Source organism: Pipistrellus kuhlii, unplaced genomic scaffold (genome assembly GCF_014108245.1).
Source record: "Pipistrellus kuhlii isolate mPipKuh1 unplaced genomic scaffold, mPipKuh1.p scaffold_m20_p_11, whole genome shotgun sequence".
In the NCBI taxonomy this organism is placed as follows: domain Eukaryota; kingdom Metazoa; phylum Chordata; class Mammalia; order Chiroptera; family Vespertilionidae; genus Pipistrellus; species Pipistrellus kuhlii.
The window spans coordinates 32,816,794-32,843,319 of record NW_023425416.1 but is presented as its reverse complement, the minus strand read 5'-3'; the positions used below and the strand labels follow the sequence as shown (position 1 = coordinate 32,843,319).

The following is a 26,526-nucleotide window of genomic DNA, read 5'->3' as shown; positions in this document are numbered from 1 at the left end:
GTCTGAGAATGAATCAGAGGAGGTAAGCTTTTGAATAATGGAAGGGCTCAGTTTGGGGGTTTGTGGCCAACAGGAATTACTTATGAGTGCCATAGAGTGAGGAAAATCGATAGTTTGGAATCCAGTGTGCTATGTGCTCAAGATTGATATAATCTGAGTGCTGCTATTAGAAAACTGGAAGGTCTCCCTCTCCTTACCAGGGACCTAGCAGAGTCAGCACAGTGTGGAGGGATGAGCTCAGATTGTTTGGGGAATGGACTTGGCTTAGTATGAGGTGGGTTAGTGGTTGCCAACATGAGATGACTTGAAGTTTGCTGAAGAGTTTCCTCCTTAAATATATATTTAATTGATGCCTGAAAATCTACCGATAACTTCTCTCTTTAATTGATGTAAGTTTTGCTGGGAAGACGGCACAATATAGAGGGAAAATTATATGCAGTCCATCAGAAATCACAGGTTTGGAAGAGATTTGTGAAATAGGGAGTAAACAAGGAAAAAGAGCAGGGAGTGATTGGAGGGAATATCTTGATGCTCATATTTGCAAATTTGTAAATTGGTACCTGTAGCATTTAATAACTGCTGAGGGGTACCTATCCCCAAATGTCTCCTTTAAATGTTTACCCATTTTACTTATGGAACCGACAGAAGTGCTAGTTGTCATGGGTGCTACTTAGCTGGTTCATTGATGGAGTATGTGGTGGTTTAAATGAAATGCAGATTAGGTAAAAAAGAAATTACTTTCAATAAGGTCAAGGAAGTGAAGGCTGTAAATAAAATATACATTCGCCAATAGACAAATGCCATTAGGAAACCCAGCTCAGTCCATGCCAAGCTATTACTGTCTAAATTGCCTTATTTCTTTCTGGCTTGCAATTTTTGCTTGTATGTTTGGAGATTGGGGGAAGGGTAATAACCTAATGGGTAATAATTTTATTTTAGTATTTTCATTAAAGAGACTAAATAAGTTGGACCCTAGATAACCATAAGAACTAAAACCTTATCCATCAAGTCTAATTTCTATTTGTATTTCTGGAAAAAATTAACACCGACCTACATATAATATGAACTTTTGAAATCGTTATGTGCTCAGTTATTTTCTACAGATTTCCCCACCTCACTCCACCCCAATTTATCATCTTTCTGCTCACTCTAATCCTCTATTTGACTAGCCTCCTTCTGCCCTCAAATCTTCAAGGCAAATACTTCATAACCACCCACTCTTTGAAAAGTGGTGGTGAGGGCAGGATCTTTATTTGATTACCGCTGGCTTCCTGGCATTTGCATTAGCTGCCCCTCCCCACACCCCAATAGCACCTCAGGCCCCCACTCCTTCCTTCCTTCCTCTACCTGCCCAGCTGCCTCTCTCCCTTCTATTTGAGAATCCAGGTGTCTGTGGCAAAACTTGTTAGTGCTCCTCTCCTGGCAGACAGACGTTTCTCAGAGGACACTCGGCTAATCTTATTCATGTGGATGGTTTGAAGCTAAGTTAGAATATCGAGGCTTTACTCAGAGATTGTAAACCCTTCTGTGAGTTTGTTACAGAACCAGAAAAAAAAACAAACAGTGAGGTGTGCCTATGTGTTAGTGTGATTGGCAGCCAAAAAATGTTAGTAAGTTAGGAAACTATTGTTTTATGAATGAAATCTCATCCAGAACTGAAATATATAAATCGTCCCCCAGATTGACTGACTTGAGGTTGGGTTAGGGTGGGCCATTCTCATCAACACAAACCAAGGCACAGCTGAAACACCCCTGACTGGACCCTGGGGCTCCTCCACACACTCTGAGAACCATCAGACTGGTGATTTAAGTATTTTCTGCCAACACTAAAGGTCTCTAAGAGGAATGGTCCTTTCATGGCAAAGAAGGGGGAAAAAAAGCCCTATTAGTAAAAGCCCTATTAGTAAGGAAATCTTCTAGATCTGTGATCGGCAAACTGAGGCTCAAGAGCCACATGTAACTCTTTGGCCCTTGAGCATGACTCTTCCACAAAATACCACGGTCTGCGTGAGTCTGTTTTGAAGAAATGGTGTTAGAAGAAGTTTAAAAACTTTGGCTCTCAAATTTCAGTCGTGTACTGTTGATATTTGGCTCTGTTAACTAATGAGTTTGCTGACCACTAGGAACTTATATAAGATAGTTCCAGAAAAATGTGCATATATGTACACACACATCATGTGGAGGGAGGCACCCTATTAATAAATTCTTAACCTGTGTTCTACCTTTCCCCAAGATGTTCATGAACTTGGATAGAAAAAAAAATTTTTTTTCATTAAGGCATAACTAAAATTTGACATTTTATTTAATTATCAATATAAGCAGCAAATCACAGTAGTATTAGCAATACCTATGAATTTATCACCAATAAAAATCACAAGTATTTTCATATCATATTAAGTTATTACAGTACTTCAAAATATTATTTAGGCTCATCACTATAAAATTGTAATAGTTTAGTTATTAGATTTGTCCCTAGATCTTATTTAGTGAGTTAATAAAGAAGCACATTATTACTATGTCAGGAATTTCTGATAACTATTTCATAATTGTTTTTTTTATATTACGTATTTTATTTCAGGCACATAAAAACATTTTTCAGTAGAGGCATCATCCCTGGGGTTGCCAGAGGGTTCATGACACAAAAGAAGTGAGATCAATGATTAAATAAAGTTTGTGTAGGAAAAAACACATTTTTAAAAGGCAGTAGCTGAGGAATTCTTGATTTCACCTGGGCAACATTTTTTTGTTACGCATTACCTTTTAGTATGCTTATTTCTCAAGTGCCCTTCACTCCCATAGAAGCAGGGGTTACCAACATCGCAGTAACAATGACGACAAGAGCCAACCTTATGGGCAGCCTTTCCAGTGTTCCGATGCCACAAATGGTGCAGCACTTTACCAAGGAGCTCCTTTGCCCTCAGGCTAGAACTGTTTGCCCCTTGAAAGACACCCTTACTATCACCTTACATCTGAAGTTGAAGCTGTTCTTACCTGGCAGGACAGTAAGTGAAATGATTCCCTATTATGTCTGTCCCCCAATTTTGCCCTCACAGAGGCCAGCGCATCCCTGAGGGAGTCCAGGTGAGCGGGGTAGGGCCTCTGAGCTTAAAAAGAGTCTGGCCAGACTCCACTCCTGTCGCCCTCCCTGAGCCTGCTTTCCCCAGGGAGGGCGCAGGAGCACCTGAGGTGGCCTGTGCAGAGCACCCCAGCTTCCCTCATCTCCTTTCACTGATAAAATTATCACCTGACCATTGCCACTGGGGCCCCCGTGATATTTCTAGAACTATGTATGCTTTCTTTTTTTTAATGCCTCCTTGTAAATCACAAGATTTGAGCCCCTCATTACGCCAAGCTCTGATTAGTAGGTTTGCATAATGGATAAGATGATGTGGGTTTTGACCACAAAATAGGTGTTTTTATTAGCAAAATCCTAAGTGATTTGAGAGCTCATAATGAATGCCCACCCTCTCTTGATTGTTCCTTTCCGATACGAGTCCCTTAACTCCTGGTTTTAAGCATTTTTGTTGTTATGCTAGAATATCACGGGAAGGAAGATTTAAACTTTTAATTTCAAGATCCTAAATATACATTATGGGGAGTATAGTTTATTTTAGGAAATGTCTGCATTGTTGAAAAGTTTTATATAAGTCAGTATGCAGTGGCAGACATACTTGTTTAAAATAACATGCAGTCATTTTTGTAAGCTAACTACTGTATCTGATAAAAAATTAACAATTTTTAGGTTATGATTTAAGTTCACATTTTTCTTTGCTTTTTGCACTAGGCATATATGGATATTGATCTTTTTTTCATAGTGAGCTTATAATTTTGAATAGAAAAATAATGCAAAATTTTAATAGTGACTTTTAGGATATAGCATGGTAAGAAATTTGCTTCCTAAAGTTACAGTATAAGAGCACATCTTTATTTGGGTTGAGGGCTTTGGAAAAAGTGAAGTTTTTCATTATGCTTTTTTAAAATGTTTAATTCTCATCAGAGGATATTTTTTCCATAGATTTTTTTTTTTTCAGAGAGTGGAAGGGGGGGCGGGGCGTGGAGGAGAGAAAGTGTGAGAGAGACACAAAGATTGGTTGCCTCTAGCATGTGCCCCGATGTGGGAAAGGAAAGGGAGTTGAGACAGCAACCCAGGTACATGCCCTTGACTGGGAATCGAACCTGCAACCCTTCAGTGTTCTGGCATGCTCTAACCATTTAGAAACACTAACCAGGGCTAAGCCTCTCCTTTAAATAGTTCAATATATTTGCCTTTGACAGAAGCTTTAATAGTGCTTCCCTGCCTCCTTAGACCTAGTAAGCTGAGCTCAGTTTGAATCTTAGTTCTTCAACATGCCACACCAGCATTATGGATAGGAGTTGTTGGACTTTGCTACCACCCATGAAACCCTCAGGAATTACAGAGGAGTAGTTTGTTGTCATTAGATGGCCCAGATTTTGTCATCCTTACATCTTTCGCTACAGTTTTAACACTCACTCATGAGAGTGTGAGCCTCGGGTGAAGAAAAGTGGGCCACTCAAAGGGCTGTTTGTGTTGGCGTCTGCCTGCAGTAGCTGTGACTCAGATAACACGCATGGGGGTGGACTGAACTGAAAAACCCATCAGCATTAATTAGTTCGTTGAAGAAATGCCCAGGGCCTGGACCAGAGCAGTAGGGATGGAAAAGAAGGAACACATGCAGGAGAGGTTCTCAAGGAGTGGAATTAACAGGAATTTATCGTTGTTCCTTTAAAATCAGATTTTTAATTGAAACTGTTTGCTATTTTTTAATTCTCACCTGAGGCTATGTTGAGTGATTTTTAAAGAGAAGCATCCATTGGTCACCTCTCATACATGCGACAACTGAAGACCAAACCCTCAACCTAGGTATGTGCCCTGACCGGGAATCGAACCTGTGGCCTTTCTGGGGGTAGGACAACACTTCAACCAACTGATCTACACTGGCCAGGGTGGTTTCCTATTTTTTTTTTTTTTTAATTAAAAACCAGTGCATGGTCACTATAGAAAAAAGTAAAAAATGTCAAGCATAAAGAAGAATATAAAAATATCCCAAATCCCAATACTGAGAGAGAGCCTGATCAATGTTCTTTCTGTATAAACATACACTTCTCAGAGATGGCTAAGGGGATCAAGTAAGCTTAATTAAACCAATATATTTAGCTATCAGAAAGTTCAGTAGGCTAAATTATATATATACGTGGTATATGCATATAATATGTTGCCTTATATTTGTTAATTTATATGATATACATACCTTTGAATTCTCTATTGAGGTGTATTTAAATTATATTTAACTTTTGCTATACAAATAATGCTAATGTGAGTATCATTATAGTTTAATAATTTGTATACATCTTTAATGGTCATTTTAATGGTCATTTCTTTAGGATAAGTTCTCAGAAGTTGAATTATTGGGTCAAAAAAAGGCATTTGTGTTTTAAAGGTGCTTGCCAGACATTTCTCAGTGCCCTTCAGAAAGATTATACCAATTTATACGTCAAATAATAGCCTTTCAGCATAGGTGACTGGGTGGGTGGTGATACTGTTAATTGAGTTAAACTACACAGGAGGAGAAACTAGTTTGTGGGAGGAAAATACTGGGTTCAGGTTGGGATGTGGTAATTGAATTATTCTTACTAACTTCATAGGTATTCCAATTCCTTTGGATTATCTTTTTGATAATGACAAAAATAGTAGAAATAATAGTAGCTGACATTCATCAATGTGTGCCAAGCCCTTTGCATGAATTATCTTAATTCCCACAATCTTGTGTGACTGGTGGTGAAATTGTCCCCATTATATAGAGAAGGAAATTGAGGTCTAGAGAACTTGAATAATTTGACCACAGTTCAGGGGGCTAGTCAGTAGTAGAATACAAATTCAAATTAATACCCAGGCTTTCTTCACAAATAGATCTGAGACATGTAGCATATAGAGTAGAGGTTGCAGTAATTAAGCCGTCTTCTCAGGAAAGTAAGGTAAAGAGCAATAGCAAAAGAGTTGTAGGCATAGTCAATTCAAAACCAGCTAGTCTATGTATTTTTCCTAACAAATGCTAATTCACCTCACTCCTTTTGTCACTATCCTTCCCACTCCAAGCATTGTCCTTTCTTCAAAGCTGAGCCAGTAAGGACTTCCTTGTCCACCCCAGCATGTCTCTCCTCTCCTCCAAGTGGGTCTGCCCATCATTATCACATACTGTCTTGCACTAAATAGGTATTTTTTTAATGTTAGATCTTCCCCAAAAATAGAATCTCCCAAAACTGAATCAGAAAACCTGAATAGGCTAATAACAACTGATGAAATAGAAGCAATAATAAAAAAAAACTTCCAGCAAATAAAAGGCCTGATCCAGATGGCTTCACAGAGGAGTTTTACCAAACATTCAAAGAACAACTAACACCTATTGATATATCCTCAAACTATTCCAAAAAATCCAAGAAGGAGGAACACCCCCCAAGCTATTTTTTATGAGACCAGCATTATCCTAATTCCAAAGCCAGATAAAAAGACACTACAAAGAATTACAGGCTAATATCTCTGATGAACATAGATGCTAAAGTCCTCAACAAAATAATAGCAAATCAATAAATGTGGTATATCACATAAACAAACTGAAAGATAAAAATCACAAAGTCATATCAACAGACAAAAAGCATTCGACAAAATCCAACACCCATTTTTGATAAAAACTCTAGCAAAGTGGGAATAGAGGGAGCACATCTCAACAAGATAAAGGCCACAAATAACAAACCTACAGAGAACGTCATATTCAGTGGGCAAAAACTAAAGCCAGGTCTTCCCAAATACACTGTGAGCCATTTAAGACAAGTTCTTTCCATTAAGCTCATCAACCCTTGTTGTATATGTCACAACAAGACCCTGGTCTGAATGTATTGTTTCATTTGTACTAGCCACAATCTTGAGATTGACAGTGAGATTAATACTGTTGTCACCTGCCCTGTGTAGAGGAGGATCTAAAGCTCAGAAAGGAATGTACTCAAGTGCACAAACATATATGCTATGCTGAGGTGATTGAAGGAGAAGGTGGTGTTTGGATGGGCAGAAAAGAAAAAAAGGCGGGGGGGCGGGACTGGTTTGGCTCAGTGGATAGAGCATTGGCTTGCGGACTGAAGGGTCCAGGGTTCGATTCCGGGCAAGGGCATGTACCTTGGTTGCGGGCACATCCTCGGTAGGAGGTGTGCAAGAGGCAGCTGATCAATGATTCTCTCTCATTGATGTTTCTAGCTCTCTATCCCTGTCTCTTCCTCTCTGTGAAAAATCAATAAAATATATTTAAAAAAAAAAAAAAAAAAAGGAGAAATGGCTTTTCGGTTGAAGAAAATAGACTGTGGGGAGGTGTTGGGCACCAGCCAAGAAATAGGCCAGTGAATCAGACCATGAGTATGATTGGGGGGAACTTGGGTGCAGCTCTAGGGACTGTGAACGTTCTCTCTATAGGGGGACTTTCAGAGCAGCAGTTTGAGAGAAGACCAGAGCTGGTGATTTTCATCCTAGCATTCTTTTCCAAGGGCACCTCAAAGAAGGCTAAAAGGAATCTAAAATTGCTGAATTTAACCTGTGTCTGTCCCATCAGGAAGTTCCAGAGACTAAGTCAGACATCATTTATGTGCTTTCTCTAGGAATCGCAGCTCTATACAATAACACTTGTTCTCTTGTTCTTCATCAAAGCTTCAGTCATTAGTGTATTCCCCTCTACATTTAAGGGAGGAAAAGGAATGATTACTTAAACGTTTCTTGTTCAGAAATCAAAAGAATTATCCATGGGAAGTAATTTTATGTTTATCTGTGGTGCCTAAGAGCATCATTCAAGGGAGAGGTACCCAAGCACAGACAAGACGGGTGAGCAGGGTGGAAAGGAACATACGATTATGATAGAAGTAGAGGCCAAAGCGGATGAAAGTATAGCATGAACCTTGGGAGTATTGATGTTTCTAATGACACCAGCTTTGAAGAACAAGAGAGAATAAAAAGATTTTTTAAGGCCCAGGATATAAATGTGAAATAATGGAATCCTATCACTGAAATTTATGGAATGTCAAAAATACATCTCAGATTGAGAGGAAAAAAGCTCAAGCAGTTCATTTGCAGAAACTATATTCAAGTTAAACATGTAAGCCAGAATCAGTTTTGGCTAAGCTTTGAATAAACCATCTCGAAACTAGGCTTGAAGTATATGAAAAAAATAAACTTTTAAATTATTTCCCAAGTTGAATATTTTAAAAATGTAAGGCTTTTGTGCTCGCTTCGGCAGCACATATACTAAAAATGTAAGGCTTTTTTTTTTGGGGGGGGGGGGGGGGAGGGAGTTCTCTATTTCAGTCAGATTAAGAGATTATTTTCTTGCTAGTTAAATAGGTTGTTGAGAATGCCATGCCTTTAACTTCTCAGATTCTCCCTTGTGAAAATATTCTTTAAACATGAGATTCTCCTCGCCTGAAAAATGTTTTAAGCAAGAACCATTTTTATCTACTCTTGACCAGATTGTCATCTGATAATCTTGCTATGGCCCAAACAGTTTATAGCAAAAGGGAAAAAAAAGCCTCCATATTTATGTGTGCCCCAAAGTCAGCGGCTATAAGAAGGTAGAAAAGAAAAAACTACAACAACAAAAAAAACATGGCAGATGAATGATTTTCTTATTTTGGCTTAAATTTTAAGCAAAATCGAAAAACAAATATGATTTGCTAATGATTCTGAATATTCCTTCTAAATTTGCTACATTTTAAAGGGAGCTTTCACCCAGATGTATAAACGTGTTGTTTTATTTTTTGTTTTTTTATAATAACAAACCTCCAGAAACTCTGGTAGATACGTTGTTTAACCTTTCAAAGACAAAATGGCAAAACTTCACTCAAATGAGGAATGTATAGAGAGCTGTTGTAGGTCCTCTGATTACCACAATATGAAACCCACAGATTTTTGGCTAAGATGTAGAATCCCTTACATAAACTGTGGAGTCTGGAGAGAGTTTAGAAGTTTAAAAATAGTAATAATTTAAGAGTACATGGTTTTCTTTCTTTATAGCAAATATAAGTATTAGAAACCATACTTTGGAAATAAATATATTTGATTTTATATATATATATATACATACACACACACACACACACACACACACACATATATGTAATATATATGTGCTTTCTCTAGGAATCCTATCTGTGTGTGTGTGTGTGTGTGTGTGTGTGTGTATGTGTATGTATATATATACTCTCTCTTTAAATACATTTCTTTTTAAAACCCATCTTTGAATAATGGGGATGTTAATGTGCTACTTTCAGAATGGGAAATGCACTTACTGGTACTTCTCTGTTCAAATTTATTTCCCAGGATTTCTGTAATAAGACCAGTGTTAACAAAGCAGGAAAAAGTTGCTTGCAGACCTGCTGAAATTCTCTTCGCTGTACACAGTGTAGAGTTATTAAGCTGGGGAGAAAGATTAATGTATTTCCTGCTAATTCCATAGAGGAGAACATGTATCTCTATTAATGTTAATGGGTTGGCCTCTCATTATGTTACAGAATGATCTGCTTCTGCAAAGGTTTTTCTTCTAAAGAACCTCATAGCACTTAAAGGTTAACGTGTTAGGTAAAGAACAATATCTTAAGGGAAGCGTTTTTATTACGGGACGTGATGGGATGGCTTTTATTAAATTACATGATGATTTGAATGGGGAAGAAGAAAAAGTGCCTCGCTTCTTGCCCTCAACTTTAATGCCTTTAATCAAATAACGACCTTCTGGAAAATAGTTAATTTTAAGCATTTGGAAAGATCAATACCACTTTGCCACCAAAAAATGGCCTAGATGATGAAATTTGATGTATTTAAAGTATCATTTCACCCTTTTAACCTAGTAAATAATTTAAAATGCTTCCAGTATTGCTTTGCCACTGTTTTGTTTCTCGCTGTTCAAAGTGTGAGGATTGTTCTCCAAAAACAGGTTCAGGTTGGTGTGTAAAGCCTCTGGGCCTGGAAGTGGGGTTGGACTTCCATTAAGCCTCGGTGTGTCTGTGTCGGAGCCCCTGAAGAAGTGGCATATTTTAATGCTATATTTGAGGCAGAGTATGTGTAAAGCGTAGAAAGTGTGAAAATGGAATTCTTCTGGAATGTTAAAGGGGTGGCTTAAACATCATTGGTCCCTTTGGCATCTTTTGTGGTGTCTTTAAACCTTTATTCTAAAGGTGAAAGAATCAGTAACTTGACTATTAAAACCCAGACCACCCCGCCCCTCACTTATAGAACATTGATATGAAATTACCCTTGAGTGCAGACAGCTTTGTAAATTAAAAAAAACTTTTTTTAAATTGCCCTCTATTAGCATGTTTGTGGGCAGATTAAAAACTGTCTTCATTAGCATAAGTGACACAAGTTCTTTTAAAAGTGGAACACTATTTGCTGAATGATAATTTGCTAGCTTTATAGTTAGTTATTGTTCAGAATGTACTCATTCAAAATGCCTGTGTAGTTTCGTCTACAATGCTGGGTGTTTTTTTTTTTTTTTTTTTTTTTTTTTTTGGGGGGGGGGAGGTATGCTAGAAGTACTGTTTAATGGATTATGTACTTAATCCTTGTTCCTACTACTTGCTAAAATGTAATTCATGCTTTCCACTAAAATGTTTGTATCAAATACCTCCCTATTTAGATTGATTTCTTTTCATATCATATATTGTTATGTGATGAGCCCAAGAGATTGCAACGAAATAACTCTGCAAATAACACATAAAAGATGGGAGGTTGGGGGGGGGGGGTAAATACAGACTATAAAATGTTTTGCTTTTTAGAACTCAAATTACCATTCTGTTTTTAAAAATGTATTTTCCTTTTTAGTTGTAGCAAGAATTATTTGTCATTTTCTTTCTCTTGTTAAAGCTCTTGGCTTCAAAATGCATATGTATAGAATGAGCATATATACATAGGACTTTTTTCCTCAGAGAATACGGGAAGTCTGTTTTCCTTTGGAAAACTAACTGTGTTGCATGCTCCCAGCTTTATCACAGGCCAGGCCTTGAAAGGTTTCTCTGTTTATGTGTGAGACCCTATAGGTACAATAAATTCATTCCTGAAATGAGGTTCCTCTCCTTACAACATGAACATCATCATGCACCCATTACCCGTTAAAATGTAAGAAGTGAATTGACTTGAATTAACTGTTCTGACGAGAGTGGAAATCAGGGGTTGAGTTTGGGTGGAAATTAGCAGCTGAGAGAGGAAGGTGCCAGGATTTTTATTTAAATGTGGCACAACAAGATTCTGTCAGTAAAGCACATCATTAGAATATTGAGCTTAGAACTGCTAATTTTTCCTTTAAAATGAGCATACAGTCGTGTGTTTCATGGGCCATAATAAATTGCCATTGTGTTGTCATTGAGTTTGTTTTGCTTTTTGTCAGTACTGGTTTGGCAGTCACTCTGCATTTTCTCTCTCCTTCCCCTCCCCCCTCCTCCCCTGCCCCCGATTTCAGATTTCTTTAATAGGCCCCTAACCAATTCAGTCAAAAGAATGCTATTTCCTGCAATCTTAGCATTAGCATCCTTTGCACCAGTTTCTTGCTTACGGTGGCTAGACATTTACAGATGGTTCTTGGTTACTATAAAGTACATAACAGTATTTCCTTTGTGGCAGATGGATTTAAGACTTTTAGTTCTCAATAAATGTAGGTTTACAATACATAACTTTACAGGATTTGTGTTGTATATAACAGGTTTGAACATATTATCTCAGAATTCATCTGCATGGCATTTTCAGCTTATTCAGGGTCCATGCCAGTTTTGGTGTTTTTTTTTTAAGTAATAGAGGGAGCTCTGTGATTGATAGCAACAGCTCAAGGCGTGATTTTGAATAGAAACAAAGGGTTTAGAACAGAAGGTGTCAAATTAAACTTTGTCAGTTTGAAAAGTAGTAACATCCTGAAAGTTTTACTAATTTACTTACATGTGGCCACTGTTTATATTTTGCCCTCTTTATATGCAGTGTGATGTTGCTTGGCAAATTTACTACATTTAAAGTTTAGGTTGTTCCTTGTGCCATTTTGGTTTCCTGAGAATGGATTAGTATAATTATTTGAAGGCCTTTCGTCTTCTCTCTTTGCCACTCTTTGAGTTTAATTTTGTCATTGAGTTTAATTCTGAGAGTAGTTTCCTACCCCAGCCTGTGGTCTTACAATATTTTAAGTCTCAGAGACCTCTCTTAAAAAAATGTAATTATGTTCACATTTTGCAACCTATCGCTGCATTTCATTCCTCATCACTCCTCTACCAAGAAAATCTACATATTTATCATTTTAAAACCTATGCAGTACTTAGGGGAATCATTATTTTTTTTATTTGCTGAATATTACCAATATTCTGACATGTTCGTTTTCTTCCCCAATTTATATGCTCTAACAATATCACTTACGGAAAAGCGATCTAGAAAAAAGGTTAGAAAGCATTTGGCTTCTTTTAGCCACTTCCTGCAAAAGATTAGATTAGATTACTGTCATCGTTAATAGAATCTCAATCCATAGAATCTGAGGTGGTCAGAATATTCCAAGGCATTGAAATAGCGTTAGAAAAAAATTCATCTTATTTTGCCAGTGTGAATTGGGGATGAGCCAAATTATTTTCTCTGCTGACGGAGAACTAGTGTGTCAGAATATCTGTTTTCCATTACTTTTTAAGAGATACGCACATCAAGGAAAGAAACCCCTTTTTGTTTTGTTGGAATATCCTTGTAGAGCTAACACTTCCCAGCTGTACCGTTAAATATTTTCCTAAGAAGCATCTGATTTCAGTCTCTTTAAGTGACCGTGTTTCTTGAAAGACTAGCAGAGGCATGCTTCAAACTTATAATTCATCAAATTATTCTTAGATAAGGAATTAGAAGTATTATTTAAGGGCAGAGGTTAATAGCAAACTACTGGAAATGTTATGTTAGTCATAGGCAATTAATAAAAATAAGGATCTATCTCATAAGTATAGAGACACACAAGTGACAATATGAGCAAATATTTGTTGAATGAGTCGGGGCCCTTTTTCTGAAATATTTGTGGAACCAGCGTGAATGTGATTGTTTAGGAATTAGCTATCATTATTAGCCATTTTAAAAGAACTAATGATTTTCTTTTCCAGAGAACATCTGTGATCCACATGTTTTTTTTTTCATATATATCCAAGTGCTAACTGATCTCGGCATGAAAAAGTTTCTAAAGGATTTGAAAATTATTGGAGTTTTTGGCTCTCTCCAAGAAGCTTTTCTTACATGAATCGTTCTTAATTTAACTTTTAGCAATTTTTAGTTGTAAGCATTAGTGTGTGTGTGTGTTTTTAATTCTTAGAATCTCAATGTTGAGCACTTACTGCAATAATGTAAGACTAGCTACTAGTAAGTTAAAAAAGGAAAAAAAGCATTTTTATGATCTTGAAAAATAAGTAAAATTATAGTATTTGTGGTGTTTAGGAATAGGGTTAGGGGAGTCAAATGCCATAGCTGAAGAATTGAGACAGGAGAAGGAGAAGGAAAGTAAATCCTATATAATAAAAGCATAGTATGCAAATTGTCCCCTTGACCAAATTTTTTCCTGTAGTTTGACCAGGGGGCCGACCAGCCAGGGGAAGGGAGGGAGGCCCTGACCGGCAGCTGCTAGGGATCCTACCTGTGCATGAATTTCATGCACCGGGCCTCTAGTAGTTAATATTCAGACTTATGGGAAGATATATCTAAAACCATCACAGCATCAAAACTTAGAGGTAAAGTGTAAAGAAATAGCTTAGAAAATAGAAAGTATTTTCATGGCTTACTCTATTAAGCGCTTCCTAGCTAATATTTGCTATCTAATCATCTTCAGGGTCTCAAATATTTCAAATACTGGAATATAGTTTCCCAGGCAATAAAGTACAAACATAAATAGAGCTAAAATATGACATGTCATATTATTCTGGAAATAAACATAGGGTTGCCAAGATTAGGAGAAGCGTGTTCAATGACACTGTAATCAGCATTCTTTTTTTTATTTTTTATTTAGCTAATATTCTCTTAGGCGCATCTTCAGTTTACTGCCTGCTCTTTTAGCCTTGAATTATTATGCGTTCGGTGGCATTGAATGAGTGCATGACCGTCCCCATGTACATATTTGTTTAATTAAAAGACCTGTTGAGTAGAGAATCAAAGCTCTCGGAAAAATTGGTAGGTCTCCTGGGTGGTGAGCAGCAGTCACCCTTGGCTGGTTAGGAGATGGGCCTTGGGAAACTAATGCCTCAGTTCTCTCTACTACTAGGCCATTTTGGGGAGAGTGTGCCTTGCCTCTTCCCCCTGTATACTGCAATTGGAAAGGGAATTTTCTCTCTAGTGGTTCAGGCTGAGAAGAAAGGGAGGAAAAAAAACCATACAATTCTCACTCCAAAGGTAACATTAAACACACACACAAAAAAAAAACACACAAAAAAAACACACAAAAAAAACAAAAGACAAAAATACCTTTGCCTTAGCTCGTTCTAAAAATCAGATAATAAAGAAAATGTACTTGATCCATTCACATCCAACTAATTTAGTTAAAAAATTTTAAGTATTAGCCCCTGTATCTTAGGCCTTGTTCCCTAAAGCAGAACCTGAGATGGGGAGTCAGGTGCCCGTGGTTTGGTGAGGGACTTGGAAGGAGAAAAGAGGATATGGGAAGAGGGGTCCCAGGTAAAGGGGAGACAAGGTCATCTCCAGAGAATAAATTCCTCTGTAAAAACAGCAGTACATGGAAGGTACAGAGACTTTGAACCACTGGGTTGGCCAGGCATGGCCACCCTGGGCGAGGGGACCAGGAGGGAAGTGGAGTGACTGTCCAGGCATCTCTAGGTGAGATGCCTCCAAGACCTTTCTCCGCAAAACAGTGTGGCTCTAAGCAGGCAGCACAGCAACTGCGTGTGGTGGCCTTGGCTGGTGAAGGGGGTCTGGGAGGGATACCCCATTCCTTAATATCCATCATGGCAGCCAAGATAAAGGAGGTCTGAGATGGTGATTAGAAAAGGTTGGACAATGCACTGCATTAGACCACTGGGTTCTTGATAATCTGGTATTTCACTCTTTGCCCAGGAAATCTGTTAAAATGGTCACCTGACAAATCACAAGTATATACGGCAACGGGCAGAAGAGCAGGACTCCAAGTTCTCCCTCTGGAAAGTTCTTCCTTGAGATTTCTTCTAATGCCCATCTAGTCATTCTGCTTTCTATGGTGGACAAAATTCTACACAGCTGCACACATATCCCTCCTCTCTTTCATACACACAAATATCCATGCCTAATGTCCTTTCTATTGCACATATCCCAAACTTAGGAAATCCTTTTTCAGTCCGTATTCTAAACGTCTGTCCTAGCTCTCCTTAAATACCCGCAGAACCTCAGGTGGCCACTCAAGAGACAAAAAAATTGGGCAAGACTCCTGTTCCACGTATCACAGATCCCCGAAGGGTAACTGTCTTGCCCTTGGAGTCTGAAAAACATTACCCTCTTTTAAGATGCGAGTCTGAATGTTTATTGGAAACAGAGCCTGTCTTTCTGACAACCACAGCTCTTCTCAGAGGTCTAGCAAAATTGTTTAAAGCAGATTGGAGTATTTTGAGCTTATGAAAAACATTAACTTCACAGGGTCTTTCCATTTTACGCTCCTAATGGAAATTGTCAGCCTGTCCCCTGCATGAGCTGACCTATTATTCCCTTGTCTCTAAGGGGTGGTTGTGTGAGCTGTTGCGCTGGAAAGAAGACCCTTCTCCAGAAAACAGGACCCTGTGGGAGAACCTCTCCATGATCCGGAGGTTCCTCAGCCTCCCTCAGCCGGAGCGCGATGCCATCTATGAGCAGGAGAGCAACGCGGTGCATCACCATGGCGACAGGCCACCCCACATCATCCACGTCCCCGCCGACCAGATCCAGGTTCGTGTACCTTGGCCAATTCAATATCGCACTAAGCAAACAGGGCTTTCAACTTAGCAGGGAAATTAGCGTTTCCCTCCTTCCCAGCAGCCTACACATGGACTTTTGAGGGGGGGGGGGGGGGAGGGGGGAGAGAGACAGGCTGCCGCCTTGCTCAGGGGGATGAGAGGAAAATTAACACTTCTTCCAACATGTGTTTCATGTTCCTCTCCCTTCACTCCCCAGCCCCAGAGTGGCAGGAACCCCCTTTTTACACTTCTTGTTTGGCAAGTGAGTCTCTGTTAGAATTGGGTTGTTCTATGACTATGTGCTTCTTCAATTATTTTTTTAAAACTCAGAATTTAAAACACATACCACCTTTTAAAACAACTAATACCTAAACTGCACCCAAGGACAGGAAGTGCTGCTGTTTTCTGCAGAGACGTTTCGTAGAATCACCGTTTTGTACCATGATTTCTGTCCGAGAGGAGGTGGGGAGGGAAGCCTACATGGAATCCTGCCCCCTGCTCCTTGGCCCTCCCGCCCCCTTGCAGCTGTCCCCCCACACCCTCCTAGAACACGGGTCAAGGGTGAGTCACATCTGTGTCTTTCCTTCAGAGCCCCTCTCCCAGCACCCGTGGCAAAGGAGAGCTTAGAGGCGTTTTCTTGCCAGGCCTGCTGACCCCTGCGCCATGGCCCAGGGCTGCCCCCCAGGTATGCGGGCACCGGCCCCTTTGCCAGAGAGAGGCGGGCACAGGCAGGGGGTGGCTCACAGACCTGCACCCTTGGTCAGGACGGTCACACTTTTAAGGGGACACTGGCCAGGGCGGTAGGCTGAGACCGCTGTGCCCACAGCCTCAGCCTTGCACTGAGCTGTCATGTCAGGGGACTTGTCTCCATTCACCAGACCAAGGGAAACTCCCCCGAGAATTTAGGTTGGACATCTCTGGGGCCAGGTATTTCCTAGGTGCTCTTAGGGCCTCAGTTGCCTAGGAAGGATGTTGACATAGAACTTAAGCTGTATAACTTATTTTTGTTAAATCGAAGGGGAACTGTTTTTGGCTTTCCCCTTTCAGGAAAAATGCCACCGCCTTCCAGAGTCTTAAAATGCTACTCTCTTTGGCGAACCACCTGCATTATTTCTGAGTGTGACTGGGGGGAAAATACATAGGTAGCTAAAAACAATAACAGGGTTATCCATCCACTAGGGGGAAAAAATATCCTTGAGTATGTATTCAAGATAAATTGAAAAAGAGAATCCCTTTGGATATCAAGCACTAAAATAACCCCGAAAGCCTGAAAAACTGTTTAGGGAAAACAAAAAAGAGAGGAAGATATGCACTAAGTAATAAAAGTAGGACTTGTTTGAAAATGTACATCGTGTTTAAAAAAATTGCTTCTTAGGGGATAAAAGGAACTGGGTAGGCATTGTATGAATGTTCTGATATTTTGCTGCTCGCTCGGGTTGATTTGCTTTGCTGATAGGAGTTATGGTAGCCAGTTCAGTTACATACACATATCACAGCACACATACAGGCACTAATCATGTAAAAGTGTCCGTGTATACGGAAATTCAACCCTAATCACATCGAAGTTCACTATGGACAAAACAGCTTGCTAATAGCAGATTGGACCTTTATCAGTAAGAAAAAAAACGTGCAGTGTCAGCCTAGTACCATTTGGTAAGACACTGTGTATGACATCAGGACTATCTGGTAGGAGTTTCACAAACTGGTTTTTGTGACCATCTCAAAAACCATTTGGACTCCTAAGAGAGAAAGCTGAGGAAGAGGGGAGGACCAGCCGTGTTGGTTGCAAATGTAAATACAACTTTCAAACCTTGCTCCCTGTTATACCTGCCCGAAGCCATAGGGCAAAACACATTGCTTTCATGGCTCTGTGCCCCCCCCTCTAAAATGCCTTCGAAACCCTTCTCCATCTTCCTTTGGAATCTTTCTTAATTATTTACATCATAACTTGCTTTGCTTGATGTGCAAACTGCTGGTAACGTTTCTGGCTCACATTTTCAGAGCGCTGAGTTTTCACGTCTGTGAGCCAGACCGAAAATCAGGGTTAGGGAGGCTCGGGTGACCTATGAGAAGGAGGCCCAGTAGCATCCCCAAACCCCAGTCCTTCCTTCCTAGTCACTATCCTTTTGATATTTGTCTGCATGCTGTGGGTCATTTCACTGGCCTGACTCTGGGCCTGAGCCCTTGTCCCTATCAAGAAGCCAGACTCCGCATCATCCCCCAGCCATGCGCTCCGCAGTTCCAGCTGCTCCCCGAAACCCCAGTCCTTCCTTCCTAGTCACTATCCTTTTGGTATTTTACCGAATACTGAGGGTCATTGAGCTGGCCTGCCTTTGGTTTGAGCCTTTGTCCCCATCCCAGAAGCCAGATGCGGGATCATCCCCCAGCCATGCGCTCCGTAGTTCCAGCTGCTCCCCGAAACCCCAGTCCTTCCTTCCTAGTCACTATCCTTTTGGTATTTTTCTGCATGCTGTGGATCATTGCGCTGGCCTGCCTTTGGGCCTGAGCCTTTGTCCCCATCCCAGAAGCCAGACTCCGCATCATCCCCCAGCCATGCGCTCCGCAGTCTGACCTCCGCCTGTTCCTCCCCCGCAGCAGCCGCAGCCGCAGCCCCCGCAGCCCGCGCCGCCGCCCCCGCAGCCGCAGGCGCAGCCGCCGGCCGGGCCCCGGCTCCCCCCGCGGCAGCCCCCCGTGGCCGCCCCGGCCGAGGCCGAGGACGACGCCCGCCAGAAGCCGCGGCCGCGCACCAAGATCTCAGTGGAGGCGCTGGGCATCCTGCAGAGCTTCATCCAGGACGTGGGCCTGTACCCGGACGAGGAGGCCATCCAGACTCTGTCCGCGCAGCTGGACCTGCCCCAGTTCACCATCACCAAGTTCTTCCAGAACCAGCGGTACTATCTCAAGCACCACGGCAAGCTGAAGGACAACGCGGGCCTCGAGGTGGACGTGGCCGAGTACAAGGAGGAGGAGCTGCTGAAGGATCTGGAGGAGGGCGGCGGCGCGCAGGACAAGAACGCCAGCACCCTGTTCGCGGTGAAGCTGGAGGACGAGCTGGCGGCGGAGGGGAGCACGGACCTTCACGCCGACTTGAAAGACTGAGATGCGCAAATTATTGCTTTCCCTCGGCAACCCCACTGGTACTGACTCAACACAGTGAAAAGTCCACCTGTCATGCGCCCAGAAAACCCTCGTGGTTTGGCCAATGAATCTTCAGAAACTTGCACAAAGTGGAGAAGGGATCAGACAGACTGCACTAACACGTTTTCCTCTGTTTTGCAAACTGCTCGGCAGCCCCAGGTGAAGCATTGAGGATTGTTTGGTATGAAAAGTTCAAATTTGTGTTCTCGAGATGCACCGAGGTGTGTACCCCCCACCCCGTCAGCATGATACCAGTGATTTTTTTTTCAAAAAAAAAAAATTATTATGATTATTATTCTGGAGCCTCAAACAAGCATTATAACTTCTGTGATTATGATTTCCTTCCTTGCGTTATTTCTGTAACACTCCACACACTGATCTTTGGAAACTCGCCCCTTATTTTAAAAGAGAGAGAAAAGAAAAAAAAAGAGTTTGTTACTCTATTGTATGTTACAAAAGAACTATAGACTGTGGAATGCAGTTTAAAGATGACATATGCCAACAAATGCCTTGTATTATATGGCACTGCCGTAATTCAAACTTGTTTTTATTTTGGAAATAAAAAGTTCACTGTAATTTTTTTTTCATTCTCATTGTTACATATTTTTTTTAAATGAAAAGAAAATGTGAAACACAATTTAGTCCTCATTATTTATTTGTAGATCCTGCAGCATCATGTTGTAATTAATTTTTTGGAAGTTTCCGTTAAATGTAATATTGCTTCTCTTGTTACCATACTGATTCTTTTTCTATTTATAAATGTATTTTGATGGGCAGTAAAACAAAGTGTCTTAAAAGTTTTAAATAGAGAAAATGTGCTTTACACAGTTGCCTATAAAAAGTGCTCTATGTTATCCAAGCAATTCATACTATAAGCTTCACTCTTATTGTTGTATGCAATTTTTACTATCATGCAAATAAGCTTAGGTAAATAAAACTAATAGATTACCTTAGAAAATTATGCAATTAATGTGAAAATAATTGATGTTTGCAATGTGTCTTCCTTTGGTTTACAATCAATTTTAAAGCTACATCTGTATAAAATTTCTGTATAAAGGTGTATTTCATTTTTTATGAGTTTATGGCTATGAAAACACCAGCTATTTTGTTACAGCTGGCTGTTTTTATACGTGTATCACAATTTTCTTTATGCAGAAATATTCTGAATAGGAGTGGTTATTGACTGTAACTACACAATTAAAATTGTTTGTATGGTATGACATGGTAGGGTTTGTCTGCTTATGTGGAGTAACTTCCCAGAGTCAAAGGTGGTCCTCTCGGGTAGGTGCATGTTCATACTTTCTTGATGATATTTTACTGAATCTTAAAAGTCACTCGGAACACTGTAAATTTAAATCACAAACACATGCTCCTTTTTAAAGTTTAACTATGAAGATCATAACCTGTTTGGGGTTAACATTTTGCTTAATAAACAGAGCAGGATAGTCTAAAGACTCGCTGGCAAAACAAAACAAAAAAAACATTAATCCAGCCCCTAGCAGTTATGTGCTTAGAGAGTGTGTTTTCATCTGCATTTATGCCACAGCACTTCACTTATGGCAAGGCTTTTTTTAAGCTAATGAATGCATATTTTTAAAGGCCATAAATAACAAAATAAGTAAGGAGAAAGGGACTTTTTGTATAAATATTCCTTAATAAGCAATGTATTTTTAAAAGGTATAAATGGAATATAAGTTGAACTCTGTTCATGAAGAAAATATGAAATACACACCTGGAATTTAAACACAATTTTCAAGATACAAAATTAGGGTGTGCTGATGGTCATGGGAAAGTCGGAGGCCAGTGTTGCCATTTTTTTTTTTTCTTTTTCTATTCACTTTCTATTTTTTTTTTTTTTTCTTAAGGTTTCCTCAATGTTAATAGGGGTATCCAAATTCCTTAAAATGTGTTTCTGAAATGGCCCATTCTTTTCCTGCCAGTGCCCGAGGCCCTGATAAACTCATTGGTAGTCAACCTGGTTGCTTTAGTGTTGGGCTTTTTACTTAGGAAACTGAAATGGGATCATTGAAAACTCCGAATTCAGTTGTCCTTATAAGTACTATTTGCTTTTAAAGCACAGCTGAACTACTGTGAAGGCAGCTGGTTTGCTGCAGACCTAAAATTGATTGAAAAGTTTTCAGTTATTAAGTGAGGAAAGCTTTAAACATTCCTGCTCCCTAGAGCTTAGGAAAGAATTTGAGCAAAAGGAATTTGAATTAGAATAGACATAAGATTTCATGTATTAAAAATAAGTAAAACAAATAGAAACTGATGCTATGAAGTTTTTAAGAAAACTCTTATCTTCCTCTTTTTTCAGATGTTAAAAGAAAATTTAGAACAGAGACTTTTTTTTTTTTTAACCAGCCCACTTAATAGGTGTCATAGGTATGACATTTAATTTTTTTTGGGGGGGGGGGGAATTGGGTTGCAATACGATTTTCCCATTCCCAATAACCTAACTTACGCAATAATTTTCTCAAGGAATCGATGAGTGTAAGAATCAACAATGCTAACAAAATTCTTACTTAGGCCCCTTAACCTTGGCAGCCCTAATTCTACTATGACATTTTAATGCCCTTCCCACAGCCCCAACCCCAAGAGAAAAAAAAGAAAAATAGCACATGTCAGTAAACAATCATGGTCATGATGGAGTGAGTAAAATTGTTTTCAGGAAAGATGGCATGTCTTGGAAAAGATTTGTCTGGGTGATCTTCCCCATGGCTCCCCCAATGCCACATATCGCTCCTACCAGTCCGACTGCTGGCGGCTATGGTAAAATTCCTTGAACAAGCTTCATTGTGTCCAAGTTTATCAGAGACTTTAAAAGCGGGGCATGACATAGCGTTCCGTGCTGCAAAGACCTTAGCAGAGTCAGGTAGTTTACGGGTAATATTCAACCTTGCGCATCTGAATCTGTCATGGATTCCTCCCCTCAGCACTTTGCCACTAATTTGTATTACACTCTGTGGCCATATAATACTTGCACATTATGCAAAAAATAATGTTGATAGTATCTCCTTGGCACAAAAATATGCAGAGTTGACAAGTAACCTTTGACAACCAAGGTAACGAATATGTGTGCGTGCCCTAGTTGTGTGGCACTTGGTTACAAAGTCTGTACATGTTATGTATAAAGTGTGTATAGATTAACATTTAGCCCCCAATGAATTCTGAGCAGAAAAGAAGTGTTTCTTTTTTTCTAAGTAGTGCTATCTATATCTATGTTTATCTAAAATATATAGGTTGAGTAGAAAACATTTTCAAATGGGTCAAGATGGAGTAAAAATGACAATCCCATACATTCCGCTATGAAAGTCTGCCCTATCCCCTATTGTTGTCATCAGCCAATTTTAAGGTCCTTGAATGTCACGATATTATCAATAAATGAGCTATTCTGAACTGCCTGGTGATATTTTCAAAAAGAGCAATTAAGATGTATAAACTCTATTAAGTAACTTATGGAGAAAAGACTACTGTGTTAAGACGAACCAGACGTTTGCATGGTAGGTAGAAACCATGGAGGTCCAGAACATTAATCATATCTAAACTGTTAGAAGATACTGATGCTATAGTTTACTTTACAATTAAATATTCTTTACTTTTGAAGGGGGTATATTATGGATTTGGTGTTTCTTCTGGGGCAGTCCTCTTAATGTAAATACTACCTGCATGTTTTTTCGACAAAGGCTAAGCTACCATCTATGAATACACATTTTTGATGAAAATATACAGCGCCCTTATTTTTAAAAAATGTGGAAGGTGTATGTCCAGAATACTATCCCTGTTCCTGATACCAAATGTTAAATAAAAAAATAGTTTGGAATTACTGTTTAAAAGATGAGCAACATTTTTAAGCCTTTCTTACATTACCCTACTTAGGTGGATTACGCACTACCAACTCTAATTTTATCAAAAATAATTCCACAATTCCATTATGATTTCTTGCTTATATCAAGGTTATATATTGCCATTTCCTTGTTTTTCAAAAATATGTTTTCATTGATTTCAGAGAGAAAAAAACATCAATGATGAGAATCTGATCAGCTGCCTTCTGCACACACTCCCACACTGGGGAAGCAAAACACAACCCCCTGATTCATAGGTTGTCGCTCAACCACTGTGCCACATGGGCCGGACTATATTGTCATTTTCTTTCATCCACTATTTTAGACTGCTAATATCCCTACTGTGACCAAAGGCACATGACCTAGGCCCTGTTCTCCACAATCAGGTGGCTAATGGGGGAATGCCTTAGAGCAGTATGTGATATTTGTTGCCTTGCAAAACAAACACAAAGAAACTCCTGTGTTGTATCAATATTTTGCACTAGATTGAATGTTAAACATTACTTCTTTACTGCTAGTTGAACATTTTTATTATCCCTGAATATTTGCTTTTTATGTCACACAAATAAGCTTTCAGTCCAGTGACAGCCTCTAAATCATGCCCTTGGACTCAAAAAACAAGTGATATCCCAGGTGCTGCTCTGATTTGCCACTTGCAGAACCTGTTAGGTGAAAATGTTGACAAAGTTCAAATATGCAAATGTGTCCGTAAATTTGCTGAGTCTGTGGCAACTTTCTCCTATCCTTTCTTTCATAGTGTTATGGTTTTGAAACCCACAATCCATATAGAGTTGATTTTTGAATGTGACAAAATACTAAGGTATAGATCAAAAAAAAAAATATATATATATATATATTTTATTTTTATTTTTATTTTTTGCATTTCCTCTAGTACCATAGTGATGCAAAATGAGCATTTGTCCAGAGCACAACCTGTCTGTCCCACAGCATCTTACTATGGGGCCAGGTTTCAGCTACTCCCCCTTTGTTTCCAATTTTAATTTCCAAATAGTTGTTTTACCATCTCATATGAAGGCTTCCTGCCTTCTGAGGACCCCCGCCCTAGCTTAAAGTGATAATAGCACCACATGTGCCAAAGGCTTCATTTTACGAGGCCCTGCTACAAACAGGTCTCCTTTCCACCATGAAGTGTGTCAGGAGGGCACTGGCATTCCCACTTCAAAGATGCAGGAAGAGAGAGAGACTCAGGGTAACTCCCTTGTTCAGCTAAGTGGCCACAATGGTCTTTAAACCCAACTCTCCTACCTACAAATTATCTACAAATTCCATCTCTACTTTCTCCTTTAAAAAAGTAACTTTCTCAAATTTAGAAAATAGAGGAAAAAGTAATTGCAATTCAAATGTTTCAGAAATATAACATGTGTTTTGCTAATGTGAAAAGTTCATCACTGCAGTGATTGAAATCAAGTATATGAAATGTTTCCTCATGAAATATCTATCCCGAAACTCTGCCATCCTGGTATAAGACCCATATACACCAAATTAAAAAGAAAAAGCAACAACACACACTTTGTTATAGTAATTTTCAAATGCACATGAAAAAGAATGGAAAAATGAACTCCCAAGGATTCATTACCCAGTTCAAAAACATTTTTATCAATAAATACTTTGTAAAACTTGCTCCTGCTCATTATCTTACTTTTTTTTTTTTGCAAAGAACTGAATTTTTTATTTCTAAAAATAAAAAAATACTAAAACTTGAAGTTTTTTCCAGAGCCCTCTGAGAATCCTCAAAAAGCCACTTTTAGAAGGAAAACCTGTGAGAATTCCACAAATATTTGTACCATAAAGAAGAGAGACAAACCAGCCTCTCTTTATTTATAAACAATACGTGCTTTCATATCATTGTTTAAACTAAAGTACATAATTTTCAGTTATGCATAATAAAATATGTAATTAAGCAACATTCCATGGTGGATTAAAGAATTAAAAGCTTCAGGTGCAGAAAAGAATTTGTTGGCATTTTCTTTTTTCAAGGTGGTATTTTGAGGTGTTACTTTTCATTTTCCTTTGACATCATATACACAAATAAATAGACAGAAACAGGTGAAAAGCAGAGAAATGAAGGGCTGGCTCTCCAATAGACCTGAAATATGTAGCAAGGCAGAAGACTCGCAACATGCCCACAAAAGCTAAATAAAAAGGACAAGAATCTTTTTAGTCTGGGGGGTGGAAGGGAGGGGGGGGCGGGGGGGAAAACACATACAAAACTCTAAATAGGAGCATGAGCTTCAAGAAATAGAAATAACATAAAAAGTGAATTGCATTAGGTTATGCTTATTTTTTAAACTATATTAAAAATTCATAGTCCAATTGGTAAAGTCCAGTAAATTTAGTTCTTCACTTGAAAAATAAGTTAATATTTCTGGACTAGAAACATCAAAGTTCTTAGAGGCATTTGCAAGTTATTTCCTGCCAGTCTATAGCTTGTCTTTTCATTCTCTTAACAGTGTCCTTTAGAGAACAAAAAGTTCTTGATTTGGGTGAAGTACAATTTAATATTTTCTTTTTCTTTTAAAGGTCTTGCTTTCACTGCTGTATCTGAGTAATATTTGCCTAATCCAAGGTCAAATAAATTTTCTCCTATCCTTTCTTTTATAGTGTTATAGATTTAGGATTTATATTTAAATCCACAATCCATTTAGAGTTGATTTTTATATGTGACAAAGTACCAAGGTATAGATCAAAATCTTTTTTTTTTTTTTTTCATTTCCTCTAGTACCATTTGTTTCAAAAACTATTCTGTCTCCATTGAATTGCCTTTGCATCTTTGTAAAAAATAAATCGACCATATACATGTGTTTGTCACTTTCTATTTTGGCTTGTTGTTCTCTCCACCAAGACCTCAGAGTCTTAATTACTATCCTATATAATAAAAGGCTAATATGCAAATCAATTGAACAACAGAACAACTGGTCTCTATGACACGCACTGACCACTAGGGGCAGATGCTCAACGCAGGATCTGTCTCCTGGTGGTCAGTGGGCTCCCACAGGGGGAGAGCTATTCAGCCAGAAGCCAGGCTCATGGCTGGCTAGCACAGCAGCAGTGGTGGGAGCCTCTCCAGCCTCTGTGTCAGTCACACATCCCCCGAGGGCTCCAGGACTGCAAGAAGGCACAGATTGGGCTAAGGGACCCCCATCTTCACCCCTGAGTGCACAAATTTCAGGCACCAGGCCTCTAGTAACTTCATAATCCTGCAGATAATCTACATCCTTAAACTTTATTATTCTCTTCTTCGAAGTTGTTTTGTTGCTTCTAGGTTTTTCATTCCCCTATGAATGTTGGATTCAGCTTATTATTTTCAGCCCAGAAAATCTGCTGGATTTTGATTCAGTTGCTTAAACTGCATAGATCATTTGGGGATGAACTGGCATTTTAACAATATAGAGTCTTCATGAACATGAGTTTTCTCTTCATTTAACTCTTTGTTCATTTCTCTTAGCATTGTTTTATAATTTTCAGTGTATAGTTCTAACATATCTGGTCAGGTTTATCCCCAAATTAATTTATACTTTTGATTCCATTGTATATATTTTTTAAAAATGTTTGATTTTCAGTTGTTTGCTCCTATTAT

The 26,526-nt window shown here is 39.1% G+C and overlaps 1 protein-coding gene across 7 annotated transcripts in view; it reads left to right on the top strand.

Annotated features, from left to right (window-relative positions):
• The window catches only part of SATB1 (SATB homeobox 1), a 100,190-nt gene extending 80,698 nt beyond the window's left edge, over nucleotides 1-19,492 (top strand). For 6 of the 7 annotated variants that reach the window (XM_036431576.2, XM_036431577.2, XM_036431580.2 and 3 more), the window contains 3 exons: nucleotides 15,734-15,937; nucleotides 16,535-16,630; nucleotides 18,541-19,492. In XM_036431576.2, coding sequence (XP_036287469.1) covers nucleotides 15,734-15,937; nucleotides 16,535-16,630; nucleotides 18,541-19,044 — 804 coding nt within the window. In that variant the 3' untranslated portion in view covers nucleotides 19,045-19,492. The remainder of the gene's footprint in view (nucleotides 1-15,733; nucleotides 15,938-16,534; nucleotides 16,631-18,540) is intronic. The other variant, XM_036431578.2, reaches the window with a different exon arrangement.
• Nucleotides 19,493-26,526: the final 7,034 nt, after the last annotated feature.